Raw genomic sequence first — 13,846 nt, 5'->3', positions numbered from 1 at the left:
ACGATATATAGATTTATAGATACTTGATATCTAATTGTGATACATTAATCAGTCTCTTGAGTAGCGAAGCTCCCAAATAGATAAGTAAAAATATATATAAAGCTGGATAGAAGTATAGAAGGTATAGCATTCCTCTCATACGTACTTCCTGTACTTACTACATGCGTCATCTTTAATAAGGCCCATGCGGCTCGCAAGTAAGTTGTGACCTGTGACTGGCTTGGCCATTCGTTCTGCATGCCTTTCCAGACCGTGGAAGCATAAAACTTGCGTGTTTTTATTCCGCTTCCTTGCACATGATCGTGGAGATCCTACATGCCTATAAGACATTCTATTTCGCTCTGATCAGTCTGTCAGAACTTTCGAAAATTACATTGTCTATAGTTTTTAGCGACTTGCGTATTTGCTGAACTGGTTCGGTTGCTAAGCGGATGGCACATTTGTCAATCTGAGCAGCTTTTTCATTTGACGGGACGACCAAGAGGCCTGGAAGCAGTATATATGCAGCCGGTTTCCTGTAGCCGTAGTATCTACTGGCTTCCTACTACTAAGGTTATTCCTTTAATTGCCGCTTGGCTATCGACAGTTATATGTTCCTTATGTAAATTTCTGGGTTATTATCTATATGAATTGTATTCCTGACTGCAAAAACTTCTACCTGCAAGATACTGCAGATTCAGGCAACTTGTGGGACGGCCTGACACCTAGCTCCGCATAATAGATCCCAACACCCACTATATTGGTAATTTTGGATTTATCCGGGTCAATCTTGTGTGTGGACTATAAGGGGTTAGATATTTTTTAAAGGTTACCTAAATCTCCAATCCATTACCCCAGACGAGAAAAACACCTATCAACTCTGAGAAATGCGATAATGATATTTTGAAAGGAAAGAATACTTGCTGGGAAGCTCCTTATTATGGGTAACTCGAGTTGGGACAGTTTGAATATTAGATACTGATGTTTCATAGAAAATAATGGTTAAAATATAAGGAAAATATAGAAATAGAATTTAGAAGGACAAAAACTGAGAATTAGTCAGGGGGACGTTCTCTCATCCTGTGGTCATTGACTTAAATTAAGAAAATATAAGTAAATACACTTCCGCATTATAATTGTTGATATCTTTCTGGCAGTATTCAAATATCTCAAATGACTTAAGTGGAGTCTTTCAGAACACTTCTTGTACCTCAGTTTCCCTATAATTACTTTTCGTAACTAAAGGGTTTTAGCCAGCACGGATCTCTTGTATTCCTGAGGCGTATAACTCACGACACTATCGGGGATCTATGTATATAACTTTGATTGAATCGTCGGCAACTGCCACCAAATTTACGAATCAGGGACTTTTAGTGTATACTTCAAGAATTATTATTTTAATTTTTTTACTTTCTCGAGTAGTTACAACTTTATATCAAAAACTGTATAAAAATATTTAAATACAAAAATGCTTTGAAGAATCACTTTCTTCAACAAAAGCTCAACGGTCTGATAGCCATTAAAATACGCGCCACATTTTCACGCAACATCGGATCCATATTTCGCTGCTTCTCAAGACTGCTGGGGAGCGCATAAACCTGTGACAGCTGATAAAGATCGGCATAGTATTCCATGCCAGCGATGCCAGCTGAATTGAAGCTCGGTGAGACCTCAGTACAGTCTATTATGGCGGTCTTCAAAGGAGTCACCAGCAATGTTGAGTGATAGGGCTAGCCAGAGAGATATAAAAAATACATGGTGTTAACTAATATTATTAAAGATATAAGTTCTTTATGCATACTCACCACTTTCTTGCCCTCGATTAGTTCGCGCATGAGCAATACAATCGTGCGGCTGCCGGCCAAAAGATTCCAACGTGACCAACTGAAGTTGTGCGACTGCACCAGCGTTGATATACAAGCATACAGATGCATTTCCATCACAAAATTCTTCTCGCAAGTACCTTCGGTGTAACAAAATGTATCTGGCTCTGGAAAAATATCAACTGCTGCTGCGATGAGTATAGACTTGAGTTCGGCTAGTGATAGTGTCTTGCCAAGCATTTCATTGATGGCTGGAGTGCTGCCGCCTTGAAAATTATTAACGCAATAGCCGACAGAGGTGATGTTCATATCAAGACTAATAATGGAGGCGGTAAAGCCGAAGAAAATCGTGCCGGGACTGAGGATTAGAAAACTAATTTTATATTTAACTTTTATATTTTATCTACTAACTATGTACTTGTATGAGAGAAGTGAGAGTAAAGATAAGAAACTGCTTAGAGTTTGTGAAAGATATTATAAATATGGATTAAGAAGTTAAGAATGAATGAGGTGTGATGAAAATATGAAAAAAACTGCTGTTATAGATGGGAAGGAATAAGTTCACGTGAATCTGAATTTTATACTCTCGAAAATTGTCAAGATCGAAGTCTGATATACCAAGTATTTGGCAAAACTTTAGAACGTGGACTGTTTGCTCACATTTTTGGTTATTAATTATTGTATACCATATCTTATATGTTGTTGTAATGGGTACCTAATCTCCGTTAGGATGGTAAGGATTACATGAGTTGCCATCGAGATCATGGAACGGTAGGACCGAGAAACGTGCTGTTTCGACGGGATCGGATCATAGGGAGAGGTGTGTTAGATTAGTAGGGTTAACAGGTCATGCAAAAGGGTGCAGATTTTATTCGATCGTCTTTTTTATAAACGATTAAATCTGCAGCCGATTTAAATTTACCTACACAGTGAATGGCTGAATTGATTATGATTTTGTGGCCTTCACACAGTTTCGCACACATTTTAAGTGATTCTTTGTTTATCTTCGCCCTTTGCGTATTTGCTCAGGTGTGTTGGCGTTTGAACAGTGAAATTTGTGGAATTCGAGCGCCATTTCGCATGCCGTTGGATTGTGTGCATAAAACACATACATACAAGCATTTGTGGTTACAGCACGCCCGAAAATATTGCATTTAACGACCATTAAAAAGCCCACACACACACTCATACATGTATTTCTACTATAATACGTACCTTTTAAAATCGGGTTTTATTTCCCACGTCTGATACGGCATATTGCTGTAGCGATTCATCGCCAGCCCAAATATACCTACGCTCGCTCAAACAAATGGAGAGTAACGACCATGACCGCCGTGTTGTTGCCACATCATCACCAGCAGCGGGAACCAGTACCAGCCAGCACAAACATAGATTTGTTGGAACACAGGTGCATTGTATGCGATAGCGCGAGTGCACATTTTCCCATTTACAGTTCGGTCATTTGCATTCGTCGAATTTTGCGGTTGTTTGTTTGTTTACATTTCGTTTTGGCAGCACCAAAGCATTTGCAAAAATGAGATAAACCACGAAAAGAGTTAAAATTGAAATTTACATGCGGTTGCGGCACACGCGTACTCACCCAGGCGTCCTGTGCGAAATTGTAGCGAAAGCTTCTCCTCATTAAATTTGGTATCGTGGACGTCGCGTGTGCTCCACTTGCCTTGTGTGAGTGCGATTAGATTTGACGATTTGCATTTTTTGCTGCGGAGTCAGAGCAGAATGGGATTAAATCATTAAACACTAATACAATAATAATTATGTACGTGCATTTGTTTATAATTGAAATGGTAGGTGATTAAAAAATCTGCTGAAATATTTATGTAATAGAATCAGTGCGAAATGAGGGAACCCCGCTCACTATCAATATAATGGTACTGTTTAAAATTACTAAAAGCGCAATAAATCAATAACTAACAACACCACAGATATTAAATTTTACCGCCGACATTCACTAATATTGCTGCGACTCTGTTATAACAATTTTTTAATACAAAAATGCAGCAAACTCTTTCACAATCGCATTTCATCTATTTTCGATTAAATTTTCAATTTCCGTTTGACGCGACAGAAATAATTTTTCCATCAATAACTCAGTCAGAACATAATTCTGTCCAAGGAATGCCGCACTTGAATGGGTTTGTTATTAAAGGAAAGTAACGAACTTTATTTCAGGTACAGAAATGAAGCTTTGTATATGTGGTTGTGTGAGGTTCTAAATTTTTTGCTGCCTTTGAATTCATCGATTATTTTTGCGTAGGTATAGATGAGGATATGTACTATGAACAGAAATTAGCACACCTCTTTGTTAGCAAATGTTCGTCAAAAAGTGTCAAAATCAATATCGAGTCACACACACTCCAAATTTAACTGAAAAAGCAGCGATTCAAAAGTGACAGAAAAACTGAAAAAACAGTGGGGAAACGACAATGTTAGTCACAATGCACCTAAAAACGTACCATATGTAGATATATGTATATGTATATGCATGTAGCAGTTAGAGGCTGACACTTCAGATTCTAAAAATCAATTGCCGTCAATTGGCAAATGTTTGCCAATGTCATTATTACACAAAAGAGCCGAGAGCGTTTCAATTGTTGCTCTTCTCGTCACCTACCGCTTTCTTTTTTCCCCTCTCACTTATTCCTGCAGTTCTTTTTGTTTTCTTTTTTTAGGCTTTCGCCTGCTTAATGTTTAGGCATTGATTCTCTCTAACTTCGCAGTTGCTCGCTGATGAATAGCGATTGCTACTTTGCTATTTATCGAAAAAGTTTTGAAATAAAAAGTTCGAACAATGGATTTAATTTCTGTCGACATTCAATTATTTATGTAGAATAGAGAAAATAATATGCAAAATCATGGAAGAAGAGGCCTTATGTATTGTGAATGAAAAAATTAGAAACAATTTCTTACTACAGTCATCTATCAGGATGTTGTTCTTGAGATAAAAGGAAGATTTTTAAATACCGTCTACGACATATCCGAAGGGTACACCAACGCGATAACCAACTGGGCGAAAAGAAGTGGCTAAGCCGTCAACTTAAGTAGAACTGGAATGGTTTTATTTACTGGGAGGTATAGGATCCCAAATATGCCTCTCCCCTCTTTTGAAATTTCGCGTCTTCATTCCGATGACTTAAGGCTTATCCTTGGTAGAATGCTTTCATGGAGGCCAAATGTTGAAGAGAGAGTTAAGAAGGCATCGCTCGCCTCATAATGCTGTAGAGGAGCTATAAGGAAACGGTGGGGACTTTCACTAATGGTGAAAACCGTACTCACTTAACTACAAAACCGTAATCAAGCAAATAATGTTCTATGATGTAGTTGTTTCGTAGAAAGCACTCGGAGATCCTACATTTGCTCAAAAGCTTGAGCGTGTTCAAGTAGCGGCTTACATCGGCCTCTCCGGTGCACTACGGGCTACAACAAAAATGACACTTAATGCCCTATTAAATATAGCAACCGTGGATATTCTTCAAAGCTGTCCAATCAATCCTAGTGAAATCCTTGTTACAATCGACCGTTGAACCTAACCTAACCGAATCTACCAGGGTGAACAAATTTTAACCCAAACAAAGAAGATAACCTAACAAGGACTCTAAATGATTTCACATTTCAGATTATTATAAGTTTACTATAACAGACCTGCTTAAAATCGGAGAATCTCTTCAGTCTATATTTAAGTCCCTATATTATTTTGACTACGATGCTTGATTAAAATATCATTTATGGGTCTCAGCTTTTACCTTTGCCATTGCATGTTATCTCTTTGAGGTAACTTCCCAAATAATGGAATATTCATCATAACAATGACTTTCTTTCGATAGTAGAATATCGTTTTCAGTTACTACTGTGGTTCTTTGCCTGGTCCAAATCAGTCTTATAAGTTTAATGTTAAGATGCTATTCTAAATCCCTATGGAATGATATTTGACTCAAAATAAAAGCAGATCAAATAGCTCTTGGAGTGAAAATTATCCATAATTTAATATGATTCAAACCCCTGCGTTCGAGGCTGTTTAAAGAATACCTAACTTCGTTGTCAATGGGATCGTTGTGCGAAGAGACCTAGTGAGCTCGTTATCCTCATTAAGGCTAGCCTCGTGCTAGCTAGTGAAAATAGAAAATACAGGTGTTTTATTTTTATGCCTTCAAAAAGGACAGTATTCACTATTTCAAGTGCAATCCCTGGATTTCTCATCGACCTATCCTAATCCAATCTGTTGTAAATAGAACTTACCCTACCTACATACTCTAGGATGGTTAAAGCCCTAAATATCATAATATCTTACAGAAACGGTCAAGCACTTAGTCTAAAGATCCGAGGTTATAGCAAGCCACTATACTTTGGACCAGTTGTAAGCTTTCCACTGTTTTCAAGTGAAGTAAGTAGAGAGATTTCCTAGAATTATGTATTAGTGAAGGTCTTATCCACAGCCCCCCACACCAAGTGGAAAGATAGTATAAATGTGCTACCTGAGGTTATAAATATTGTAATCATCATGCGTTTATTCCGTTCGCTCTCAAACAGTACTCCATAGAAGGCAAATCTATCTATGGCACTTTCTCTCTATTTCTCTCTCTCTCTCTGTCTCTGGCAACCCAACTTATTATTCTTCTTCATTTATATGCCTTGACACTTCTTCTTTTTCCCAATAGCTTCCGACTTTCACATGGAAAATTCAGCTAACGCAAAGCGTATATTCAAGAATACCGCAATGTAGTTATAAGATTACGCCACTCACCCATCACTGCTGTCACTTTCACTCTGGTGATGTTTGGCGAGCATTTGCTGTAGACCGCCTGACGCTGTGCCGCCACCCGCGCCGTTGATACTACCCAAAGTTTTGGCATCTCCATTGAGCAGTGAATTCAAATTCGCTACAGCCGAAGGCGACGCATCCTTACGCGCACTAGCTTCAAAGTTCTCAAGAAGCGCTTCATCATCCCAACCGTCGCCGTCGTAGGCATCTTCATCATCATATTCATCAGTGCTGCTTTCTTCATCCTCATCCTCGTCGTCTGCCAGTTCGGCCCTTTCGTCTTTATTATTATCGCCGACGCCATTTTTCGCATCCAAATCACGTAGAAACGAAAAGCCCGGATAGTAGTTGAAAGCGGGTTGCATAGCTTCCGCCAACCGTTCAGCCTCTTGGCCATTACCAGCTGCTGTATCGCCGGCTGCGGCATCACGTAATTCTGCCGAGCCGTTTGCGGGTGGCGAGGTCAGATTAGCCGAAATTCTTTTCAGCGCATCCGTTTGTAGCGGCAGCTGCAGTTCGGCAAGTTGATCCAAATCCTTTGAAACATTAGGTGACACATGAAGCGAAAAAGAGCGTGTCGTATGTGTAGGTTAGTAAGGGTGCTTTAAATAGGTTGTGAAATAAAATAAACGATAAAATATTAAATGAAAATTTATTACATTATTTTCTACGTGGTTAACTGGTCGTCGTCGTTGCCCTCCGCTGTGGCTATTGTTGACGCTTTGCTTTTGTGCTTTTGAAGCTTTCGAGCGCAGCACAATTTTACTTTATCGCGTCGGTTTAAATATCTTCCTTTCTGTACAAATTTGCGTCTAAAATGGTATCCACTATTTATCGTCTCTGTCGGCATTTTGTTGTTTTTGTTTTGTGCTCTATAATGTCACGCGTATACTTCGGTGGCTTGAAGGGGCGCTTTATGTAGGCGTAGATATTTTTAATATGCTTTTCTATGGACATTTTGGGTTTTTATTCATTTGATTGTGTTTAATGGTGGTATATTGATAAAATTAAATACTGAATGGGCCCAGAATTCTATTATAGTCCCACAAATTTTTTAAGAAAGTGGCTTAATGGTTAGCTTTAGTGGCTTAAGAAGCTCAAACTGTCCCAAATTTTGAGAAATTAAATTATGTAATACAAACTTATTTAATATTATAATGTTATATTTTTCCTTTCAAATTTGAAATTTCGAACAAAAAAAACATAGCAGGTATCCCTCTTTTGAAAGCTTGTATGAAGTGTCATTGCATTCTAAGCAATAATTAATATCAAAAGAGCTTTTATTTCTCAAAGTCAGTACTACATTAAAGTTAAATATTAGTTAAATAGAGATACAGGATCGTGATCATCTTTGTCGGGAAGGTAGGAAATCTTCAATTATTTGATTATTCACAAAAGACGTCCTTATATAAACTCAATCGGTGACAACGAAAACAAACTAGATATTTTTTAGAGCGCTCTTGCATAGCCTTCTTAGTAAGATGGATACTCCGATGCCAGTCAGAATTGTTTAGAATGGATCCGAAATAGTGTTTATAAAGATTCCCCTCTTATGATCATGAATGGAGTAACTCAGACTGAGGTTGAGCAATACCAAAAGATACCAAACGAGTTTTCAGACTAGGCTACTCCCTGTTGTGTGAATTCTTCAATCTACTGCTGAAGAAAATAATTCGAGCTGCAGAGCTTAATCGAAAAGGTACAATCTTCTATAAAAGTGTACAGCTGTGTACGCCGAACGGTTCTGCTCTCTTCAGACTGGATAATAAAGCCAAGCAAATGGGTCTGGTAGCCAACGAGGCCAAGAGGAAATATCTCCTGCTGTCAAACAGTCGTCGCACTAGCGACTTGGCTCACGCGTCACTGTTGGCAGTCATAACTTTGAAGACGTAGATAATTTTGGAACCAGCATTAACACCACCAACAATATTAGCCTTGAAATCACTCTAAATCGTATTTGCCAACAGGTGCTACTTCGGACTGAGTAAGCAATTGAGAAGTAAAGTCCTCAATCGACAAATAAAAACCAAATTCTATAAGTCATTCGTTATTCCCGTCCTGCTATATTGAGAAGAGACATGGACGTTGACAACATCTGATGAGTCGACGTTATGAGATTTCGAGAGATAGGGTCTGTGAAAGATTTATGGTCTTTTGCGCGTTGGAAAAGCGTATATCGCGTTCAATGGAACGACGAGATGTATGAGATATTCGACGACATTGACATAGTTCAGCGAATTAAAAGGTAGCGGCTGCGTTGGCTAGGTCATGTCGTCCGAATGAACGAAATCACTCCAGAATCACTCCAGCTCTGAAAGTATTTGACTCAGTACTCGCCGGACGAAACAGAGGATGAGGAAGACCTCCACTCCGTTGAAAAGACCAGGTGGAGAAGAATCTGGCCTCGCTTGGAAGCGGTAAAGACGAAGAGGAATTTGGTCTAAATGAGGACTTGTTATACGAATAATCTGAAAAAGTCAGGTTTTTGAAGGTTGTTGTTAGTCTGTTCGTCTAAACGTCTTAGTTACGCGAAAATACCACATATCGAGCTAATAGTTCCTAGAAGTTCTGATAAGCCCTATTTTTTGAGATTCTGGAGCTCTGTTTCCTTACCGAATTTTTTTCTTTAAAATATTATTTCAACCATTTCAACCTAAATTTGTCTTGTACTGGACAGAAATGATGAATATACTCTGAAGATTGGAAAAGCTCAAGCCTGATTTTACAGAAAGTTAGAGAAGTTGGAAAGTTTCTTGCTCGGTTTTACCGAGTCAATGCACCTCCTCATTCCCTTCGACTGAAATCCAAATAGTAAACTCACCTCCAACAACTTCGAGAACATGTAAGTTTTCCGCGCAGCTACCACTTCCATTTTTTGCGACGCTGTCTCAGCGGCCTCGTCAGAACTCCGTCTAGAACTGTTATCATTAACTGCGCCACCATTACCGTTTGCCTGACCATTACCAGTTTTTGCGCTAGGTACCTCTTGCTCCTTACTGGTTGAACCATTGCTGTGCCCATTAGTTTTGCCATTTCCAATGCCAGTTGTTGTACCATTTCGTGCACAAACTCCATTCAGGCTCACGCGTTTTGTTTCAACACCATTTTTTGTATTCGCATGCTTTTGGAGCTTATCCTGATTGACGCCGTTTGCCACCTGATTTTGCTTTACCTCTTCACTACTCAAACCCAACGAGCGCTTATCGTTTGTGTGCTCTTTAAATTTGATCAACTTTTTTATTTCCATTTCCGGGAAAAGCTCACGCGGCTCATCCCAGTCTAGAAACTCATTTGTGATATATTCTTGACGCACTTGAAGTGTGCTCTTACGTCCACCACTTGTCCTCGTCTTTGCCTTTGAATCATTGGCAGCTTCGTCTGCTCTGTTGACACTTCGATGCCGTGCCAACATAATCAAACGCTGTGCAGGGCTCTCACGTTGTCGCCGCTTCTTCTGTTTACGTTGTTGACGCGCCAACACTTTGCTACTCAACACCGGTGTTGATTTCTCCCAACGCAGACAGAAGCTCGGTGGCAGACGTGGCACAACGAAATCTTGCAACAAACTGTAAATATCGATGCCACGCGGTATGTTGAATAGGTCAAAGTCGGTCACCTCACGCACAGCAGCCACTGTTGACAGACATTCCGTTTCGATTGTTGATTTCTGTGAGCTGCGTTTACGTAGCTTAGCGGGGAAACGTGGCGAACCCTTAAGTGGACTGGCATTGGTTGTGGTCGACAGTGGTGTGGCTTCGGTAGGTGTGGCGGTGGTGTTGGCGGCATTGCCGAGTGGTGGTTTCGCACCATCCGTCAAATTTGACTCCAACGTTTCAAAGTTGGTCTCCCAGCGACAAACAATGGGCGGTTCGAACCAAATGACAGAGTCGGGCAAGCTTTTCACATGAAAGTAGAGTGGTGTGAAAACCAGAAGAAGAAGGTGAAACATATTGAGTTGACATTGTCTGCCATTGATTTTGCTTTGCTTTGATTGATTAGTCAAACACTTACTCTAAGCTGACCAATGCCAATTTGTCGAGTGCTGCTTCAACCATGCGCATCTCCGCTTCAATTTCCTCGGGCAAACGTCGTACACCGGGCTGTGGTGGCGGCGGTGGCTTGTAGTTTTCGTAAAATATCTTATGACTCAAGTGGTCTGGTGCGATTACTGGAGTGCGAAAGGTTAAGTAAACATTATTCTGCCAAAGTTGATGGATGCCTGCTAAGTCTACTCACTGGTTCTTATAAAAGAGCGCTCATTAAGCCGCTTATCTTGCTGCGGCGTCTCTAAGTAATCAATGCGATATACCCCACCTATAATGCGATATTTACGCAAGTTCACATCGGTTTCGGCCAGTCTGTAACTCTCCGGTCCAATGGCACGTCGTCGTGCTTTATTGAGCTCCTCTTCATATTCAGCATAGATTTTATCCACGTCAAAGCTGCGCTCACGTTTGGCAATAATTGAACTTGAGTCTTGATCTGCTGCACCGGTGGAAAGTGGACTGTCCTTAGTGCAGTCCTCGAGCATATTTTGTAGAATATCTTTGCGCTTAGTCCACTCTCGTTTGGTATAACGTAGCATATCTGAAAGAGATAGTAAGAAACAGGGAGAAAAAGAGATATAAACGGGACATGTTAGTGAGTTCGAGTAATGCAATACTTCTTCACGCAGCTTATACATGTATACATGTACTTACTTATATGTTCGGGTAGTGCTCTTCTTGCTTTGAAGCTGTCACAATAGTCACTAAAGTGATCATAGTCCAACCAAAGTCCACGCATTGCAGAGCTCTGTAACTCCACAGAGATCGGCAGCGCGATTTGTAATGTTAAGGCAGGAAATTCGATGTCATTGCTAGTAACCTGTTCACCAATACGGCCTTTCGGATTTACGGAACTGTGGAAGGAGACAAAAAGTGGTTTGGATAGATGCCAAAAGTTCAACAGTAGAAACGACAGCTACACTGTCCCCTTTTACATCGATCGATTAGGAGTTAGAACAGACACTAAGCCCGCCGTTTTATAGACTAAATTGAGACGAGGTCCAAAGGGTTCCTATTCTATTTTCAGCTTATGGATAACGGTATAAACTTACATCTGAGCATCCTTTGAAAATGTCCAAATGTGGCTCTTGAAGACATCAGACACATATATATGTGTAAATACACCTGGACGATCATTCCTAAAATATCATATTAAAGCCATCAAATACCTTGTAAAAATTAGTCTGGCATACTCACTCCATATCACGATCTATGTGCGACATTGTTTTATAAGTAAACTCATCCAGATGTTCGCTCAAGAGCACGCGTATTTCCATTTTGAGACAAATCAGATCGGCAATGATATGCGGTGGCTTCTTTTTATCCAGCAGCGCCTCATCGAGCTCTGCGAGTATCTTTTTAATTGAATAAATATAACATAAGTTGAAGTTATTCAACTACTATTTATTATTTTCCCTTACTACTGCTCTACTCACCCCCAACACTTCACGTATACGTTGCGCATACACATCGCCCGCATTGCCTTGGCGCTGACGCAAGCTCTTTCGCGATAAATCCGGCGCGTCGAGATCTTGCGTGAGCAGCGTGCGTTCGTTGGTGTTCAATAGCCAGTTGCGTGAGGCACGCTCACGTCGCTCCATATCGCTGCGCCATTGGTGTATGTAGCGACGCAAATCGCTGGGGCTGTTGGCGTTGGGCAGTCCATTGCAGCGCATAAATCGCTCCCAATCACGTTCCTCCTGCTCCAGCGCCTTGATGCCGGTTGTTACTTCGCGTACCTCTTTGAAGAAGCCCATGCTGTTGCGCAGCTGGGCACGTCGTCTTTTGTTCTCTTGTATTTCTTCCTTTTGACGGCGCTTAGCTTGTTCGAACTCGATTTGTCTTCGCTGGCGCTCTTCTTCCAGTTTTCTTTGTCTATTGAAATTAAGCGATGCATAAATTTAGTGCTAAGCTTGAGGATTTTTGTGTTCTTTTACCTCTCTTTCTCCATTTCGATACGCAAGAGTTCGGCTTGTTCGGCCTCCAGGCGCGCTTTCTCCTTCTTCGAGAGCTTTTTCTTCGGTGGCTTTTGTAAAGAGTTGTTTTGTGTAAATTTTCAATTTTATTTTTATTTAATATTTGCTTTATCAATTACTTACCATTGTTGAAATTAACTATCTCTTTCGAATAAATATTTAAAAGCCTCTTTAGTAGGTAGAGTAAGTATTTTATACTGGCGGCTTTAGTATCGATCCAACTTTGTTGAACCGGCTTTTCTTGGCGGCAGCGTTGCTTTGCTACCAGCTGTTTGCAAAGCACAACATTATTCACCATGGCAGACAGTTGTACATGTGTGTTCTTCGACCACTCCGCTCTCGCTTTCGCGCCTTCATTTATTCCCATACCATTTACTTAAGCCGTTACCAAGTACTTCCGTTTCCGTTTCGAAAAGTAGCGGCAATTTTGTATGCCTTGCTTATTGTGGAGATGAAAAGTTGCTGTTCAACTTTAAATGAGTCAAGTGGGAAAGTAAAGAAAGCTCCACTACGAACGAGTTATTTATTTCAAACTAGCACGGCGAAGTAGACGTTGCTAGACTTTAATAACTTCAACCAATTTGTCGAAAAGTTCTACCCGCGGCATGTTTGATATCTTTCTTTTTTACAGTGAAAATGAAAATTCCAGAATAATGCAGGGGAATATCTATAAACAACATATTTTTCGCAGACTTTTCAGATTTCCATCCTGTGAACTAACTTTTGCTTACCGAAAGGTACCTCAAAGTGGTATACAACGGGACGAATAGAAGCGACTTAGACGTCAACCCAAGTAAAACATAATAAGATTCATTTACCAGGAGGTATAAAATCCCAGACGTTTCTTTCCCCGTTATTCGAATACTCACGTCCTCAACTTGTTGATAAGATGCAATACGTAGGACTTACTTGTATTCTCGATAGAAAACCTTTATGGAGACCAAGTATTGAGAAGTGCGTAAGGAAGGCATTGGTAGAGCAGTTTTAAGGAAAGGTGGTGACTCTCAGCAAAGGTGATGTTTTGGCTCTATCTAGTCACAGCCAGTAATATTCTGTGGTGTATTCGTCTGGTGAAGGGCGTTCGGCAAGGCTAGACTCGTTAAGAATACTTGATCGAGTCCAAAGAGCGGCATCTCATCTCTTTCTACTGTGAACTACACGAAGAATAACACTGAATGCCAATTATAGTATCAAACTCATCCATCATCAGACTGGTATGAGTGCCCAATCATAGCGGACTTG

General features: G+C 40.3%; 2 protein-coding genes across 2 annotated transcripts in view; one reads left to right on the top strand and one right to left on the bottom strand.

Annotated features, from left to right (window-relative positions):
- LOC105227479 (potassium voltage-gated channel protein Shaker) overlaps window positions 1-13,846 on the top strand; it is a 541,010-nt gene that overhangs the window by 81,746 nt on the left and 445,418 nt on the right. The gene's annotated exons all lie outside the window — the stretch shown is intronic.
- LOC105227522 (dynein axonemal intermediate chain 7) lies at window positions 1,377-13,662 on the bottom strand. The gene is made up of 14 exons (XM_049454929.1): window positions 12,728-13,662; window positions 12,566-12,654; window positions 12,065-12,503; window positions 11,826-11,983; window positions 11,681-11,767; window positions 11,283-11,482; window positions 10,819-11,169; window positions 10,594-10,750; window positions 9,404-10,478; window positions 6,565-7,118; window positions 3,403-3,524; window positions 3,018-3,093; window positions 1,785-2,160; window positions 1,377-1,709 (listed from the first exon to the last, which is right to left on the bottom strand). The coding sequence occupies exons 1-14, from the start codon at window positions 12,728-12,730 to the stop codon at window positions 1,470-1,472; spliced, it is 3,927 nt and encodes a 1,308-aa protein (XP_049310886.1). The 5' UTR covers window positions 12,731-13,662; the 3' UTR covers window positions 1,377-1,469.

The sequence above is a fragment of the Bactrocera dorsalis genome, chromosome 4 (assembly GCF_023373825.1).
Source record: "Bactrocera dorsalis isolate Fly_Bdor chromosome 4, ASM2337382v1, whole genome shotgun sequence".
NCBI classification, from domain to species: Eukaryota; Metazoa; Arthropoda; class Insecta; order Diptera; family Tephritidae; genus Bactrocera; species Bactrocera dorsalis.
The sequence above is the reverse complement of the archived record's forward strand: the minus strand, read 5'-3'. Positions and strand labels throughout refer to the sequence as shown.

What these genes read in the sequence shown, in the direction of transcription:
- LOC105227522 (XM_049454929.1), bottom strand. An exon ending in TTTTCAAAGGATGCTCAGAT is followed by an intron (nt 11,483 to 11,680) that starts GTAAGTTTATAC and finishes CTCCTTCCACAG; the next exon opens with TTCCGTAAATCCGAAAGGCC. An exon ending in ATAAAACCCGATTTTAAAAG is followed by an intron (nt 2,161 to 3,017) that starts GTACGTATTATA and finishes TCTAATCCTCAG; the next exon opens with TCCCGGCACGATTTTCTTCG.